The sequence below is a fragment of the Oculina patagonica genome, chromosome 8 (assembly GCF_052425735.1).
Source record: "Oculina patagonica isolate OP01 chromosome 8, crgOcupat, whole genome shotgun sequence".
Lineage (NCBI taxonomy): Eukaryota > Metazoa > Cnidaria > Anthozoa > Scleractinia > Oculinidae > Oculina > Oculina patagonica.
In genome coordinates, this window is record NC_135765.1 from 20,880,663 (window position 1) to 20,898,356 (window position 17,694).

The window sequence follows — 17,694 nt, forward strand, 5'->3', positions numbered from 1 at the left end:
TAATAATTAATTAGTTAATTAATTAACACTCTTTCCTTGTTTGTTGCAGGACGATGAATGTGTTCTTGATTGTTTTTCTGGTTGTGCTGTTGTGTCAAGGAGCACTTTGTGCTGGTCTGATGTTCTGGAAACAAAACCAAAGATCAGGAACTCCTTCTTATGTTTATCAAGAAAAACCAAAAGTCACAGTACGTTTATCACTGTTTCATAAACACTGCAGCATTGTGCTTTTGTTGCTAATAATGAAATTGTAGAAATGTCACTCTGTGATTTGAGTTACCTGGTATGTTTCACAACCAGCTCTAATAGCTAGAGCAGGCATTTCAATAAAGTCAATTGATTGATTATGATGTTGTGTTTTAGTTCACAGGATCTAATGGTGTGGTGGACACATTTCTTGTATTTCTTATTCTGTTCAACTATGTCATTCCCATATCGTTGTATGTTACAGTTGGTAAGTAGAAATAATTTGGGATTCTCCTCTGAAAATACCCTGTATTTAAAACTTATTATAAGTTATCACCTAGCTACTTCATCTACATGATGAACTGTTACTGTTTGATTTAAGCTTTTGTTACAGATTGGAATGTTACATTTTTGTACATGTACCGGTACCTACAGATTGTTATGGGCACTCATTTTGTTAAATGATCAATGTTTATGTGGCTTGTTACAAATAAATTGATTTGGCTTACTTCTGGATTGCTCTACTAGTAATCTTGTATGTAACTGTATGTAATAGACGTGCTAGACTTTCAATTATAGTTCCAGACTTTTACATGTAACAATCAGTCACAATTAATCTGACTGAGGACACATAACAAGATTCAACTGTACAATATAAAGCAGACTGAAGCAGTCTGAGTAGCAAGGTTAAGCCATTTCAGTCCTGAATAAATCTCCTTTTCACTCAACCAAGGCTATGCTCAGTGGCATTCAGCTCAGTAGTTTCCAAAAGAACAGGATTGAATTGTCAAACTTGTGTTTTTTTGTTTGTTTAGAGCTTCAAAAATTCATTGGTGCTTTATTTTTTGCTTGGGACCTAAAAATGTACATGGAGGTAAGAACATTGTTATGTAAAATAAAATGAAAATTAATAGAAAAAAATATTTTAAAAGGCCATGAAACACTTGGAAAAAGAGCAAATAGACAGTAAAGATTATTTTTTTGCGGCACTCTATTGTAAGATAAACACCAAGGTTACAGCGTTACACATACTTCCTTCTTCAGTGTTTAAAAACAGTTGTATGAATTGTATAAATAAACTGTTTGCTTAATGCTTTTCAAAATTTTTTTTGTTTTTTGTTGCTGTTAGGAAACAGATGAGCCTGCCATTGCCAATACATCTGATCTCAATGAAGAACTGGGACAGGTAAACTGTTGTGTATGGTAATATTTTTAGTACCAAGTGTTAAGTTGTTTTAAATTACATATAACTTTAAGAAGACAAACTTTTAAAAGCCAGAATGCTGAATCTGCACATTAAAGTTTAAACACACTGACATGTTTCTGACTCCTTATAACAAATAAGATGGTCATAATAAGCTTAATTTTTTTATTGTGTGACTAGGAGTTGCAATGTTTTTAAATTTTATTAGATTGAGTATGTGTTCACAGACAAGACTGGTACACTGACAGAAAATGATATGCAGTTTAGGGAATGTTCCATTAATGGCCTGAAATATGTGGTGAGTTAATACTTATTTTGTTGTTGTTATTTGATTTTTAAGGTTGGAATAATTATCATAGAAAACTTGCATGTACATACCATCAATTACATCTACCTGTGAATGCATGTGCTAAAAACATGTTTTCATGCGATGTCAAATGTCAGCATCTGGTGTCAAACTTTAAAGTTCAACGCATTCCGGTTTCGAAATGGCGGAAAGATTAAATATAGACTTTTTCTGAGAAACTGCATACACAGGTTCACTTGAATCATTTCAAGTGTAAAGTTTCGTCTGTACTCAGTGTTTATGGTGAGTATTTTGAGTGCAAAGGTTTGTGTTATGGTCTGGTAAACTTCAAAGTTTGACACCTGAAACGCAGACGTCATTTGAGAACATGTTTTTAGTGCGTGCATTCACAGGTAGATACAATTGACGGAATATGGTTGTTGATTGAGGTCAGCTTTGTTGGTTTAGATGCTGTGCTCATTATGGTTTATGGTAAATAGGTAAATATGGCTAAATTAGTTGAATAATTTTATGTAAAAGTTTTTGCATTGTTTATTTGTTTCAGGAGTTAAACAGTCAATTGTTTGTGGCAGATCAAACAGATGGTCCCTGTGTTTCCATTCAGAATGTGTCTGTAAGTTGACAATATTAAAAATTCTTAACAACTTGATCAGGGCATTCATCAGGTTTGGAGCAGGCCTAAATTGGTACCCGCGCGCAAAGTTGTGTTCACAGCCAGTCTATTTGCCCAGTGGCTGGCCCTTAATGAAACCCTTGCTTGATGGGTACATGCAGGTAGTAAATTAAATTAAAGACACAATATATTTTACTTTGTAGCTACATATAAGAGTTACATGTATAGAAAACCTTATTGTTATTACTGGACTTCTTGTGAAGACCAGCATTTTTATAAATGCTGATAGATTTCTTTCCAGGTTAAATAAAGCTTTTATTATTATTATTAAATTATTATTATTATTATTACCTATTTTAATTTAATGAAAATGGAAAGGACATATTTCATGCTTGGCAACAGTCGCATGTTCAGTCAAACCTGTTTTAAGCATGGACAGCATTTTGTAATAACTATATTACAATTGGCACCCTTTAGAAACTAAAGCTGCAGAACTGGCTGAAAAAATCTTGAATCTGCTATTTTTTTACGACGGTATATGTATTTTTCACAATTTTAAATACTGGAACTGACATGTGTTAGCGAACTCTTATACATGTTTTGTGTGGTTTGTTTTCAGTCAGAGGTTATGCAGTTTTTCCTAACGCTGTCCCTCTGTCATACTGTGCAAGCTTCAAAAGAGACCAATCAAAATTCCATCTATGATTATCACTATCAGGTAACCTAGCCTTCTGTTTTGGTTCAAGAAATCTTGCTTGTTATGATTGGTTAGTTGAAGTTTCTTATTCTCTCTTAGTGTGGCGACTTGTATTGCACATGCTTTAGTGAGTTATAGTACATGTGGCTCAGGTCACAAGTTTGAGCAGGCACAGTTTCTTGAGACGTAAGGCGCAGGCACAGTTTCTTCAAATGCTCCCAACTTAGTGGCTTGTTTGATCAAGAAGGAGAAGATTAAATATCTTGTTATTATGACTGTTTTAGGCTTCTTCCCCAGATGAGAAAGCTCTTGTAGAGGCAGCTGTTAGGTAAGTTGTTACTGTGCTATGCATCTATGTACACTTTGTATAATGCTCTCTGACATGACTGTATTATAGCATTATACCAAACGTTTAGAACTCTGAAGCCTCTTGTTTAATTCTGTTGAGACATTCAACAATAACTATATATCCCTAGAACTTAACATAGATTGTCAGCGAGGCCCCCATTCCTGCTGTGAATGGTTCCTATATAATTCAGAAATTTATTCATTTGTTGTTGGGCTTTTTTGTTAACAGATTTGGAGTTACATACCAAGGCAAAATTGGAGATGATATTGAAGTCAGTGTTGATGGTGTAGTTGAAAGGTAAGTCAAGGTCATTCAGTTATTATTGAAATGGCATGATGACCGTACAAATAGCAGAAAGTTCATGAAATGTGATATAATACCATGTCTTTGATTTCAGGTACACTCTTCTCCATGTTCTTGAATTTGACTCAACTAGAAAGAGAATGAGTGTCATTGTCAAGTCACCAAATGGTATGATTGTATGACTTAATACAGACAAGTTTACAAAGACAGGAATTAACTACGTACACTATGTACATGTACAATGTAGACTTGTTGCAAAATTGTTGTTTTAGAGATGTGTCTATTTAGAGATTTCATCATCATTATCACCACCACCACTATGCTCGCCATGATCATTGTCATCATTTTCATCTTAGCCTCATCCTCACCCTCAAAAAATACAGCAACCACACTGTCTTACTTTTGGAGAAACAGAGAATGAAAATGCATGAAAAAGTGTATACATATTTATGGCCGACAAGTTAATTGTGTTGCAGATGAATATGTAATGCTAGTGAAAGGAGCGGAGACAGCTGTTTTGGATCGACTGGCCTCTGGTCCAAGAGATGATACTCTTGATCATGTCAATGAGTATGCAGAGGTATGTATAGTGCCTTTCCTCACTAAAACATTAAAAAACGTGCAAGGCAGCTATGGCAACAAAACCTTAAGGTCTCCGAACAAGTGTGGTGCACTGAATGTGGGAGAGGAACAAATTCAAAAACACTGGAAATAGTTTTGCCGATATTTCCTCAGGGTCAACTCTTGTATGCCCTGAGGAAGGTTTTTGTAATAAAACTGAAATATCGGCAAAACCTATCCAGTTTTTTTGAAATTTTTTAAATTATGTCATTCTGGAGAAAAAAATTGTTTCATGGATTGAATATGAATGTGGGAGAGGGATGCAGTACAAGAATGGCTAACTGATTTGCACATTGTCCTCAGCAATTAAGAAATCTGAAGTCCTGTGTTAATCATAGATAGCACTGATGTCTTGTATGCCGAAACCTGTTGAAATCTGTTGCATGCTGCTTCAAGCCTGCACACTGGAATGATTTTAGACTGAATCTGACTCCAATCAATATTAATCGACTATAGCAAACAGGCAATATATTAATGGCAATTGAACATGATCTGGCAACAAATTGTTTTCAACTGGCCTTTTTTCTTAATTCAGCTGCACCCATAGTTAGGCATTTCAGTAATTAATGTGGTAGTTTGGTAATATTATTTTACTTATGTAGGTTACACTCTAGCCCCCCATGCTGGAGGAGGAATGCAGAGCCCAAAGAGCTTCTGCATAGGGGGCTAGTTGCTAGTTGTACTCCTGCTGAGGATGCAGATTTTTTTCTTTGTCTCATGCTTGTGACAACAGAAAATTACATCTGTCTTTTTTTCTTGTATTTATTAGAAAGGACTTAGGACTTTAGCTGTTGCTCGAAGAGTGATTTCTGAAGATGAATATGTCGAAGTAGATGCTAAGGTGCGTTTTTTACACCTGACATATCTTGCCTTATGATTTTAAACTTATGTTGTAGTGAAATAACCATGTAATCAACGGAAAATAGATGCCCTCCAATTCCAAAAAAAAACCTTTTATTATAAGCTTAAGTCTTTGGTCATAAAATTGATGTTTAGCCCTTATACAGGTGTAGCATGTTGGTTAAGCTATAGTACTGTCCAGTATAGGTTAATTTCCTTTAAATTCAAGATTCAACTAAAGGGCTTGTTTATTCTTCCCTCGTATTTGCTAACAAGTGGTATTATTTTTTGCCATGTAGCTGACCAAGGCCAACCAAGCTATCAATGACAGAGAAGAGCAGGTACAAGTGACTCTCAGTGTTCAGTTCATGTACTGGTTTATTATGTTTAATTTTGTTGTGTCTCTTGTTGAATATTTAGCTTGCTCGTGTCTATGAGGAGGTGGAAAGAGATCTTCATGTCCTTGGAGCAACAGCTGTGGAAGATAGGTACATAACAACAACTTTATTCATTTGTATTATTTTTATCATAGATCTGAAAAAGAATATTCCAAGTGTATTTTTTTTCTTCTTTACAATTTCTTGCCGCCAAATAACACTAATTTCCTTTTCTAATGTTTAACATAATAGAATTCAGTCTAGTTATCTCTCTGCAGTTCAATGTACTATTAAACCAATGGGCTACTAAAGCTCACAATCTTTACAAACATCACTTGCCTGATGGCATTGTGACTATCTGCCACAAAGTAACAGCTAACAGCTGCTTGAACTATGAGTATGGGTACCGGTTACATACAGAATTGAGTTTATTATACTTTTAACTACTTTTAAGATTCTTAATTTTTAGCGCCTTCTTCATGCATTTTTTATCATAGTTGTTTTTAAATTTTTGTAAGTTTACTTTTTAATTGTAATTTTAGCTTTTTAGTCTTTTTATTCCGTTTTTAATCTTGTCATGCGCATTTGAACATTTTATGAAATTTGCACATTATTAATGTCATTATCATTATCATTGTCATGTTGCGTGGGCTGTTGATGCCAAAGAACTAGTTCAGTCTTGCAAATTCAACACCACATCCCTTGATTTCTCATAGTATGTCTTACATTCTTTATCTGCTTCTAAATTTTCTTTTTTCACATGAGCAGCGTTGCATTGTTTTTGAGGTGTTTTGCCTGTTTTGTTTCAGATTGCAAGATGGAGTACCACAAACAATAATGGCCCTTCGCGAAGCTGGTATCAAGGTAGTGAATTTTACCACTGATATGACGTCAGTTTAATTATACCATGTAACTGGTTAAAACACAGTGGAACCATGCACCACATTCAGATTGGCTGCATAATTATTTGATCGAGTGTTTTTTTTTTTCATATCTCTATAGGTGTGGGTTCTTACTGGAGACAAAGAAGAAACAGCAGTAAACATCAGTCACTCGTGTGGACACTTTAAGGTTCTAATAAGTCTAATGAGCTTTTTTTAGCTGTGGTTAAGTGATTACTTGGTGATTAAGTAAGTTCATTATGACACTGTTGTGCATCTTCTTTAGACTGGAATGGAAATGATGTTTGTTACAAAGAAGCAGTCAGAGAGAGAATGTCAGGACGAGCTTACTAAGTGCCGTGACAGGTTAGTCTCTGTTGTTGTGACATAATTTTGTTTAAGTCATTGTATGACGTAACAAGTAAGTTATGTACGTCCCTTAATAATGTAACATAAGAACTGTGTTAGTCACTGGATGTTGTGACATGTACGTTCTGTTAGACATTGTATATCGTGACAAGTATTAGCTCACTGTATCTTGCATTATCCATTTCATGTTGTAAGGTGTCAGCTGTTGTAGTTAGTTAGTTGTAGTTATCAAATGCTCCAGTTTTTAATATTTTTTTTTATACTTCAGTAGAGCATAATGCCTAGGCCTTCAGCATAATAGTCTATTTACTTATGGTTCTGTTTTCTGTTATCCTAGGCTGCTCGATAGGCCTCCAACAGCTGGTAGGCCCTATGGTTTAGTCATAGATGGTTTTAGTTTAGCTCATGTTTTCAAGGGATACACAGGTACGTTAATTTGTTTTTATAAAAACTGTTGGTTTCTATGTAATTGAATAAAGCAGCAGAAGAATTCCTATTTTTGCTTTGAAAACTACAAGAAAGCACGTGGAATATGCCCCTGACCACAGTTTTGTTTAAAATAACCATAAAACGAAGTTTTCTCATGTTTAAATTTTGAATTTAAGTTGTAAATTGTTCAACTCAACTCGACATTTCAGTCAGATCTGCGGTGATATTCTGGGGTAGTGCCATTTCTTGGAATAACACCCAGGCAAGCTGTGGCGGACTTTCCAGTAGTCATGTTCATGACATTTTGTTGATATATCTTAATAACTAACTTTTAGAAAGTTGGAAAAGAAATTAGAAAGATGTAGTGTTTATCATGTCTCGAGCGTGGGACAAAGAAAAAATCTGAGTCTCCGACAGAAATCAAACCCAAGGCCTCCCAAATACTAGACGGGCGCTCTATCCACTGAGCTACGAGAACTTGTGGTGAGCAAGGCCATTTACTAGGTTCATATATTATTTGTTTCTTTTACAGATCTGTTTGTAGAAATCTGCCACCAATGTGTTGCAGTATTGTGCTGTAGAATGTCGCCATTACAGAAGGCTCAGGTACCGTGTATAGCAAATCATGTACCAAAAAGTAATATGTCGTATTTTGTAATCGTCGGAGTGAGAGTAGTTCAAGTCATCGTTAAAGTCAAGTTAAAAGTTGACTGTCAGTCGATAATGTTATAAACCTGGTCCCTTGAAACTGATTGATCAGTTTACCGTGACGTTATAGCATCATATACTGTACTGGCATTTTACAGTGGTTGTTATTGGTTTTTTATTGCTTACAATAATGATTATTACAATACAATCAATAGTACAATACTTACACTACATTACACTTCACTAAATTGCGCTCCACTTCAAAACAATACTAGTGTTGCTTTCTTATAGTTACCACTAATTAACAAATAGATTTCATTTTGCCGTGCGTCTGTTCAGTAATAGATCACAGATGACGTCAAAATGTGGTATGAACAGAGAAGTGGCCCACGAGGCGCTAGCCGAGTGGGTCACTGATGTTCATACCACATTTTGACGTCTTCTGTGATCTATTACTGAACAGACGCACGGCAAAATGAAATCTATTTGTTTTATATAATAACACAAGACTTCAGCACACTTCTGTGTGAGCAATGCTGCCGTACCGATGAGCTAAGTTGTTTTGATTTCACTATTAAGTTTTCGTTAACACGAAGCATTGTTAATGCAATTGAATAAACAGAAAAATGGTCAATTGAAAGTCAATGAAAAAACTAACCTTTATTCCGATTTGGAAAGTTGTTCAAATCTGTAAGCATTAATCAACCTCAATTCGCTTGTTTTCCGTGGCGTCGTCCAACTGTACAACATCGGTCAAACTTTCATACAGATTTCGGATAATTTCTCGAATAATTCACTGTCTTCTTCAAGCTTGTTTCGCCCAGTTAAATGCTTCGAAAGGTGAACGATACTTGGCGTATTGTTTCTCACTGAAGATTTGTAATTAAGCTGAACTTTTTTGCTTTGTTGTGGCCCCGCAAGTTTGAAAAACTTTGCCGACAACTCTGATTTGGACTATAAACTCTGATCACGCGCGCGAGTCACACCACCGCGTGACGTCATCCATGTGTCTGTACTCTGATAGATCATAAGTAAGAACCAATCAAAATGCGCGTAGAATTCAGGTTATTATAAAACAGAATAGATAGTGAGTAGCGTAGCCAATTAGAGAACAGCATTCGTGATAGAACGCTAGTAGATTTATACTAATAACAGTGAGATGTTTTGTTACTTTGTAGATTGTCCAGCTAGTGAAGTGTTCCCGTGAAAAGCCAGTGACGCTTGCTATAGGTGACGGTGCTAATGACTGTGGAATGATTCAAGAGGCTCATGTTGGTATCGGTGTGATGGGCAAGGAGGGTCGGCAGGCCGTCAGAACAAGTGACTATGCTGTGGCTAGGTTCAAGTTTCTCTGGAGAGTGCTGCTGGTACATGGTCACTGGTATTACGTCAGAGCTTCTATCATGGTTCAGTACTTTTTCTACAAGGTAACATGTTTGACCGTCATTAAAATGACATAAAATGCCGTTTAGAAGCCCCAGCCCACTTTTAAGCCCTCCCAGTTATAGGCCCATCTTTCCGCTAAAGAAAAATTTTCCGGTTAAAAGCGCTCTCCGATAGAAGGGCTCCCTACCCAACGTTTCCATATTAAAGCTGTAAAATAGATTTACTTCAAATAGAAATGGGCAATGAATACGTTTTGGAGTTAAGTGCAGATCAAACCGTCTGATTTGAATGTAATTCTTACATGACATCCCTTATCAAGGTCGTACAGTTGTTTCTTATCAGCTTATTTCCAAACAGTTTTTTTTTGACCCACTCATAAGCCCCTCCAGATTTAAACACCTCTCAGTTATAAGCCCACCCGAAACCTCTACGAAGCTGTACAGGCCTATGGCTTATAACTGACATTTTACGGTATATACTAGTCAGTACCGTGCAATGTTCTGTAGACACAGTTGTGCATATAAATCTAATGTTGATGGGATATTTACTGTATATTAGCAAAGAAAATTGGTTAGCTATTTTATCTCGAGCTGACGTTTTGCGGTAGAGAACAGAAATTAATAACGGACGGGAATTACTCTCGAGTGTACAGTAGCAATGTTGAAATGTTATTGTTGTACTACAATGTCTAACACTCTAAACCATCTTTGTTTCAGAATGTGAGTTTTATCACACCGCAATTTTTTTACGCATTTTTCAACGCCTTCTCCGGGCAGGTATGTATACACAATATACGAAGAACGTAAATTGTCCATAAGCCTCATTCTGTTCTTTACGAGACACCGTTAAAATGACCCTCCAACACACCTTATCTTTACAAATAATTCATTTCGATCAACAGAGCATAGCTTCCTTGAAATTATAGTACACCTGTTGCACACATTGCTATCATATACACACATCAGGCGGAAGAAATTAAAAATGAAGTTTAAATTCGTCTAGAAACAGTTCCTTCTTAAATATGCTTGAAAATTGTCCGAGTTTCGGGTAGTCAAATAGATTGTATTTAGAAGAGTATTAGTAAAAATTGTCAGAATTCGTGGCCCTGAAAAAAACTTTAAAAGAATTTTCCGTAAAGAGCGGTTTGACTTTAGTCGTATTTCCGGTTGTAATCAGACCAATGAGTAGAAAAAAGAAACACGTCCTTACTTGATTTTCATCGTTACTTAGTACATAAACCCTTCAGGTAACTGGTGCATCCCGGGATATTGTTTAAAAAATGTTGAATGCATCCTCGGAGACCCAGGGGCAGTTAGTGGGGGCGAAAGAAACGCGAAACTGCGGGCAAAAATAGCGCGAAACTGCGCGCAAAAAAAATTGGCATATATAAAAAGTTGTATTGACTGAAAGTGCCCCTGGGGAAAGTGTCTTACCAGACCAGTTCAAAAACCTCTCTGAATACTGCCTCCCGATTGGGCAGAAAAATCTTTTGTATTCCCTTTGTATTATTCTGCCCAATCGGCGACCAGCCTGACTACAGTCCTTTTGGTGTGTTCCACACGAAATATGTACACAAAGCCAGTTTGCTCGCCATACCTGTCTTGCTTGTTCGCCAAGAATTTGCTCGGGAAGGAAAAGTTTCGGCTAGTGCCTCCCCTGGTTGAAAACGTCGAAAGTTTGACGGCCATGCACGTAATGGATGTTTTCAGATTTTTTCTGGGAAGATCAATGACAGCTTTACGCGAAAATTTTCCAAACAAGAGTAATTTTTTTAAGAACAAGCCCGGCAGATGAGCTACGCGTGCAAAGCGTGCAGCAGCGATTCCTAAGTTTTTTATAGGTGAGATAATAGAAGATCGATCGCAGCTGGAAGCGAAACTACAACAACAACAAAAAGTTTATTTAAACAATCATATTATTTACAATATTTTTCATCTCCCGCAATTAGCCTAGTTATTTGAGGCGGGAGGTAAGACGAAAATGAAGAAGAAAAAATAAATAAATAAAGTTACAAAAAGGAAATACCTTATCTACATTAAAGAAAGATAGTAATAAGAAAGATAACTTCGAATATCATAGTAATAAATTAAAATAACAATGTGTTTTAAGTTACATCAAGCTAAAGATTTTAGTAAGTCAAAAACTATTTCCAAACAAACTTTCAAGACCTTACATTTTGTAAAATTTTTCCGTCGATCGACCGATTAGCTACGCGCGCGTGTTATGCGTGCAGCAACAATTGTAGCACTCAAATGACGGTCATATTTCCCGAAGACAAAATTTTCCCGACACTTCACATCCAAGTTGAGGAGGCACTAGCCGAAACTTTTCCTTCCCGAGCAAATTCTTGGCGAACAAGCAAGACAGGTATGGCGAGCGAACTGGCTTTGTGTACATATTTCGTGTGGAACACACCAAAAGGACTGTAGTCAGGCTGGTCGCCGATTGGGCAGAATAATACAAAGGGAATACAAAAGATTTTTCTGCCCAATCGGGAGGCAGTATTCAGAGAGGTTTTTGAACTGGTCTGGTAAGACACTTTCCCCAGGGGCACTTTCAGTCAATACAACTTTTTATATATGCCAATTTTTTTTGCGCGCAGTTTCGCGCTATTTTTGCCCGCAGTTTCGCGTTTCTTTCGCCCCCACTAACTGCCCCTGGGTCTCCGAGGATGTGTTGAATGAGGACGAAAGATGTTTTGTGGCGGATGATTTCTTCTAATCTTGTGTTTGTGTTTGCAGCCTTTGTATCACGCATTCTTTTTAACAGCATACAACATTTTCTTCACGTCTCTACCTATTCTTGTGTATGGTATTTTTGAGCAACATGTGAACAGTGACGCATTACAAAGTCAACCTCGGCTATACAGGTACATTATGGGGTGTTAAGGCTGTTTATTAGACTAACATAGTGCGATCTTGGATATCTTACTATTCTTTGGCCAGTCCTTCCATGGACACGAATTTTTTTTCCTGTAATCTTTTAAACGTTGGCCAAGGTCCACAACATTGGAGTTTTATTTAGAACCAAGTAAAATGCAGACAGACGGACGGACGGGTGTATTAGAAGTAATATGAATTTGTTATATGTTTCAACCTACTCTTGTAGGGATTCATTGTAATTTAATGTGTCAATAACAATGTATATTTTTCCGTAGGGACATTAGTAAGAACTATCGCTTATCATGGACAGAATTTTTCTTCTGGGTAGTTTCTGGTGAGTGAACGTAGTAGTTTGCAGTCACCCTAAGTGCTAACGATTCGAAAGGTTTTGGAGGATATCAAAATTCAATTAATATAACCGAAACTGGTTGCTATTTAGCGAAGTTTCTCCTTCAGAAATAATTTAACTAACAAAAAATAAGCAGATGACAGACATTAGGTGAGTTCTTTTTTTCCCACAAAGTTCCGTAGAGTAGAACAGTGTGTTTGAAAGCATGTGTTTGTTATGTCCTCAGGATATTGGCACGCGTTAGTGTTGTTCTTTGGATCATATTTCTTTTTCCAAGGTGACACATTAGGACCTGCCATGTGGGTAAGAAAGCTTTTCCTTCCGTTGCTTAAAAATTACATGCGAGACAAAACTTATTTCCATTGAAATAGTGTTTTCTTTGTACGTGTTAGTGTTCTTATCACTCCAGGAAGTATTTTTCCTCTTTCAAATATAAGTAACTTGCTAACGTGAACTTGTATTATCACAGTAAGTGAAAATTAATTTAGCACATTATTTCATGCTTTATTTCCCCAGCAATATGGAAACTGGTCGTTTGGAACCTTTGTGTTTACTGTTTGCGTCATAGTCAGCAATCTAAAGGCAAGTAATCAGTGCTTTGAGATAAGTATGAGTTATATAGAAATGACGTAACAACTAGCTTTACAAGCCATCTGTATGGACACTTCCTGGCTTCACATGACGTCATCACATGAAGCGATTCATACAGCCCAGGTCCGTATATGTGACTCGCTAGCTAGGAACTTGGAAGTGAAATTCAACGTTGCCAAGTTTAAGACTTGTTTTGTTGAAAATACAACTACCATGATTCCCAGTGAGCACATCTCAGAGAGCGAACTGGCCATAGCTGGCTGATAGTGGTTTATTTTGTTATTCTTGTGTTGTAGCTGGTACTAGCGACTCAGTACTAACAATCGCCGAGGTTTACATGGTGTCATTTAGTGAATGAGTGTGGTTCTGTTTAATAGTGGCTGATTATTCTTATTGTTGTATTTTAGCTAGCGTTAGTGACTCATTACTGGACATGGATGAGTCACGTGGCTACATGGGGATCGATTGCTCTGTTCTTCGTTTCTACGATCGCATTCAATAGTGAGACCTGGTTAGTACTGAGTAGTAGCGCCTTATGTACTTAACGTCATGGCCTGGTGCATCTTGATAACTTTGCCAATTTTGTTATTGTTTGTAATACGTCTTATAATCTTCCTCAGCCGCAATCAATCGTGTTATGTTTTGTTTATCATTACTTTGGCGTTTTTATACCTTAGCAAACTATTATTTTGAGATTTCCTCCATTTTGACAGAAATTTTGTTCATCAGAAAAATGACTTGAAATATCGTAGTATTAATCATTAAAGCAACCCTGATGTGTATTCTTCGTGATCCTCAATCCAGGATTATTACACTTTATAAATATTTACTAATATACTTCATACGACAATTGCAAAATGAACGGAATACCAACCTCCAAAGGAAAATGACTGATTCCTCTGAATGTTTATTCAAAGTAAAAAGCAAATGAATATGTTGTATGAATATGTTGTTCACAAACAACTCCGTTTCACATTTTTTTATAGCGTTGTTAAGTACAAGTTACCATATTTACATGTAAGCGCTTAGCGGTTTTTTGTGTTGTTAGACAGGCCCAAATAGGGGGCTTGCATTTGATACTTTGTAATTTTTATTTGATGTTGGTATTTACAGGAAGGGTGTCCAGCTAGCATTCAATGACGTGATATCGTTAGACATGTATAAGTTGTTCTTTCAACTTCTGTCTCAAGGCGTGGTGTGGTTGGCAATAGTGTTACTGATCCTCATGTCCCTGTTACCTGATATCATCTTCATGTTAATTGCCCGCCATTTCTATCCTTCAGAGACGCAAAAAGTGCAGGTAACTGTTTTACATATCTTGAATGGTATGTGTGCTAATAGGGACTCTTACATCGCAGTATTAGTACGACTTTTCAAACCAAGTGCTCGTGTTTTGGATTATCACGTTTCACGCCAATCTTGTACCGATAGTCTCCCAATTCAACTGGTCATTAACACGAAGGAGTGAGGGCTAATGGAAACGTTAACAAAATTAGTAAGTAACGGCTGAAATTAGAAAGTCATCCTCGTACTTAATCTTGTACCCTTACTGCCACCGTAAGGTCCCTACTAGAACAGTTAATCATTTTCATGAGTTGAGTTCAAATTAGGATTTCAAGTTAGGGCTAATAGTTTTAAGATAAACATTTTGTTCTGACTTGAAATATACTTATTATTCTTACATCGTGGGGGAAGGATCTGCGCTCATAAAAAAATTCAAGAAGGTAGAACATTCTAAAAATATATATTCAGAGTTTGAACCTACTGAAACACCAATCAAGCTTACCTGAATGTATGATTCTTGACTACTACTCAACACTCGAACTGCTGAAATGGCAATCCCCTAATAAAGGTGTCTAGGACGATAACAGAGCGAGCCTCAGTCGACCGCTTTGTTAATCTAAGGCAAGTGGAAGCAAAACTGAAGGCCAGCCACAGAAAACTGTGGCTTGAAATTGCTTTGCACTTTGGTACCCTTAAATAGATTCAAAAGCTGCCAGGGTTGGTAGACTCAATCCAGTTATGTCAATAATTTTATTTCTTTTCGATACAAGTCTATTACGATATGTTTGACTCAGTGCAGTACCGCAATGGACCGCGTGTCCCCAAATGGACTGCAAATGATTTTGCATTAATAAATCGCTTTGATTTAATCTAATTGTAAGAGAAGTGTGCCTCAGAAACTCAAAATGACTAATCACTTTCGGCATGATTTTCGCTATCAATTATCGACGTTCTTTCTCTTCTTTGAGAGAGTTTGAATGAGAACGGGCCTGTTCACACGATGAATAGTTTTATCTTTTGGTCTGCGAAGCGGCAAGTAACTTTTTCCACGTATTTACGTTCATATCAAGCGTAATTAATTACAATACCAAAATCCTAAAATATAATAGATTAAAATAGATTACGTAAATGGAATAATAACTCAAATACTATACAGTAATGAACTGTATGTCATTCAGTGCGGTTAAATTAATCTAAAAGCCATTTTGATAGAATTTATAAACAGTCAAGGTTTATTTGTACCAGGTAGAGTTTGATGGATTTTGCTAAAAACGAGTTGTCCAGACTATACAGGTGTCTGTTAGGCGACTGTAGTAGTAGAGACCAGTGAGGGGAATAAAGACTAAAAAGGTTCTAAAACTCTTGTTGACCTATAAACAGTATTATTAACGTGCTTGGGCAATTCATTAATTTCATTTTTCTTTTTTGTGAATGCTTCATTTGTTATACATTATAAACATACCTAACAAAACATTTATTCAAGGTGCCGCAAAATACATGGAAAACACAAGTTTACCCTATAACGTTACCATGGAAATAAAAGATAAAAATAAACGATTTATTAATTATAAATTGTAATTAAATAAGATAATTGACTAGGCCACAAATCAACGTCAGTGGAACTCAGCAATACTAACATTCGCACCACTTAACAACATATAAGAACTGTTCATGGACCGAGCGTGCGGTATTTCTTTGTGTCGAACTGAAACATCATACATTGTGCGTGGTCGAATACCGTATCTCCGTGGACAGCGTCAGTTTTGGAAATTCTCGGAAACGCCTTCAAAAAGGTAGAGTTCTGCTACAGCTTTTGTTGTATTTCAATTTAGAAAATAACGCACACTTAGTAAAGTCTAACCTTTGTTTTCCATCGGGCTTCACTGTATCTGTGAATTAATTAACTCGAAGTTATCCAATGTATACTTAATAAAGTTATTTGCACTCGCTGCACTCATAGCATTTCATTTGCATTTTTTCGTTGTGGAAAGACGTTCACGAATGTGATTGAGTGGTTAATACTTTTTAATAATCTTGATCTGTGTGTACTTAGTTCATGATGTTTGTTTCCAGGCTGCCACGGACGGACAGGGTAGAAGGCATCTTATTGGCACTATGGATATAGGCACCATAATACCTACCACACCAGAGATCTCAACTCAAAGTGATGTGTCACTGATCGAATTAACTAGCAGCAACACTTCTGATTTAGCAGCTTGAGGATTATTTGACTTTTTATGAAGGTTTTTCGGCTTATGTAGCTCAGTTTCTTGAAATTTCCATTTATACCATCAAAATAATTTTCATGTTTGAATAAATCCAATAGCAAAATTAGGACAATTACTATTACAATATTAGGTCAATTACCAGTAAAATTAGGTCAAATAAGATAGTAAAATTGGGTCAATAACGATAGCAAAATAAGGACAATTAAGATTTCAAAGTTAGGACAATTAAGATAGTAAAATTGGATCAACAACGATAGCAAAATTAGGACAATTAAGATTTCAAAGTTAGGACAATAACGTTAGCAAACTTGGGACAATTACAATTTAGCAATGTCAGAACTATTAGTAAAGCAAAATCTGGACAATTGTTCAAATGAAGGTCCTCATTGTAACAAATAATGAATAGTAATACAGTCAACCAAGTTGATAACGAGAACATGACTTGTGTTGGTACTTTAAAAAACGTTTTAAAGAGGGTTTTGAAAAGTAATAAAATTGTTATTTATGTATTTGTTGCTATTACTCTCGTTACTAAGTTACGTTAAAGTGCGAGTGTCAGTAAATGTTGAACATTGAGCGGAAGAAGTTAAAGAATCAAGAAGCTTCAAGAAACTGCCCAATGTTTAAAAGTATGCAGATTAAACGATGATTGAAGAAATTTGAAGTTATATCTCATGTAGAGTTACGTCGTAAAAACTTGCTAACAAATAAGTTTTTCTGTCGTCGTAAAAACCTTTCGCTCTTTTTTCAATTTTTTTTAGTGTGGTTTATTTCGCTACAGCCATGAGTTTCTCTTCCAGTGAGTTAAAGTGTCGGTATCAAGTGTGTAGACTAATTTGCAGACAATTTGGTTTGCAATCGCGCAAGAGTTTATGGAAGCGAATTTTAAATTTCAAAATTCAATTTTCTAAGTGTCGGAACACAAAAAGCAACTTTCTTTTTTTATCAATATGAAAAGGACTTCTATTGGAAGCAGACTACATCGCAGGTTTCGCTTTATTTTGCAGCTATTTATGACCAAAAACAAATGAAAAATATCGAGAGTTTGCCTTATGTTTGGTGACAGTCGCCCTTTTGTGTTGAAGTTTTAAATTGTTGATACATATAGAAATCTCACAAGTATAAATACGTGTAGAAAGCTGTTATAATA

The 17,694-nt window shown here is 36.2% G+C and overlaps 1 protein-coding gene across 5 annotated transcripts in view; it reads left to right on the forward strand.

Moving 5' to 3' along the window:
- LOC144662704 (phospholipid-transporting ATPase IF-like) overlaps positions 1–17,694 on the forward strand; it is a 35,263-nt gene that overhangs the window by 10,333 nt on the left and 7,236 nt on the right. For 4 of the 5 annotated variants that reach the window (XR_013572514.1, XR_013572513.1, XR_013572515.1 and 1 more), the window contains exons 12-38: positions 50–188; positions 364–454; positions 1,002–1,060; positions 1,316–1,372; positions 1,599–1,688; positions 2,242–2,310; positions 2,930–3,028; positions 3,292–3,335; positions 3,585–3,653; positions 3,754–3,827; positions 4,136–4,239; positions 5,050–5,121; positions 5,420–5,461; positions 5,541–5,608; positions 6,307–6,361; positions 6,500–6,568; positions 6,665–6,744; positions 7,085–7,173; positions 7,709–7,782; positions 9,003–9,251; positions 9,927–9,986; positions 11,952–12,079; positions 12,368–12,426; positions 12,668–12,744; positions 12,958–13,027; positions 13,444–13,543; positions 14,146–14,332. Coding sequence is in view for 2 of the 5 variants with exons in the window: in XM_078523570.1 (XP_078379696.1) it covers positions 50–188; positions 364–454; positions 1,002–1,060; positions 1,316–1,372; positions 1,599–1,688; positions 2,242–2,310; positions 2,930–3,028; positions 3,292–3,335; positions 3,585–3,653; positions 3,754–3,827; positions 4,136–4,239; positions 5,050–5,121; positions 5,420–5,461; positions 5,541–5,608; positions 6,307–6,361; positions 6,500–6,568; positions 6,665–6,744; positions 7,085–7,173; positions 7,709–7,782; positions 9,003–9,251; positions 9,927–9,986; positions 11,952–12,079; positions 12,368–12,426; positions 12,668–12,744; positions 12,958–13,027; positions 13,444–13,543; positions 14,146–14,332 (2,374 nt within the window). In the remaining 3 variants the exon portion in view is untranslated. Of the gene's footprint in view, positions 1–49; positions 189–363; positions 455–1,001; positions 1,061–1,315; positions 1,373–1,598; positions 1,689–2,241; positions 2,311–2,929; positions 3,029–3,291; positions 3,336–3,584; positions 3,654–3,753; positions 3,828–4,135; positions 4,240–5,049; positions 5,122–5,419; positions 5,462–5,540; positions 5,609–6,306; positions 6,362–6,499; positions 6,569–6,664; positions 6,745–7,084; positions 7,174–7,708; positions 7,783–9,002; positions 9,252–9,926; positions 9,987–11,951; positions 12,080–12,367; positions 12,427–12,667; positions 12,745–12,957; positions 13,028–13,443; positions 13,544–14,145; positions 14,333–16,389; positions 17,054–17,694 lie in introns of those variants that run through there. The other variant, XM_078523569.1, reaches the window with a different exon arrangement.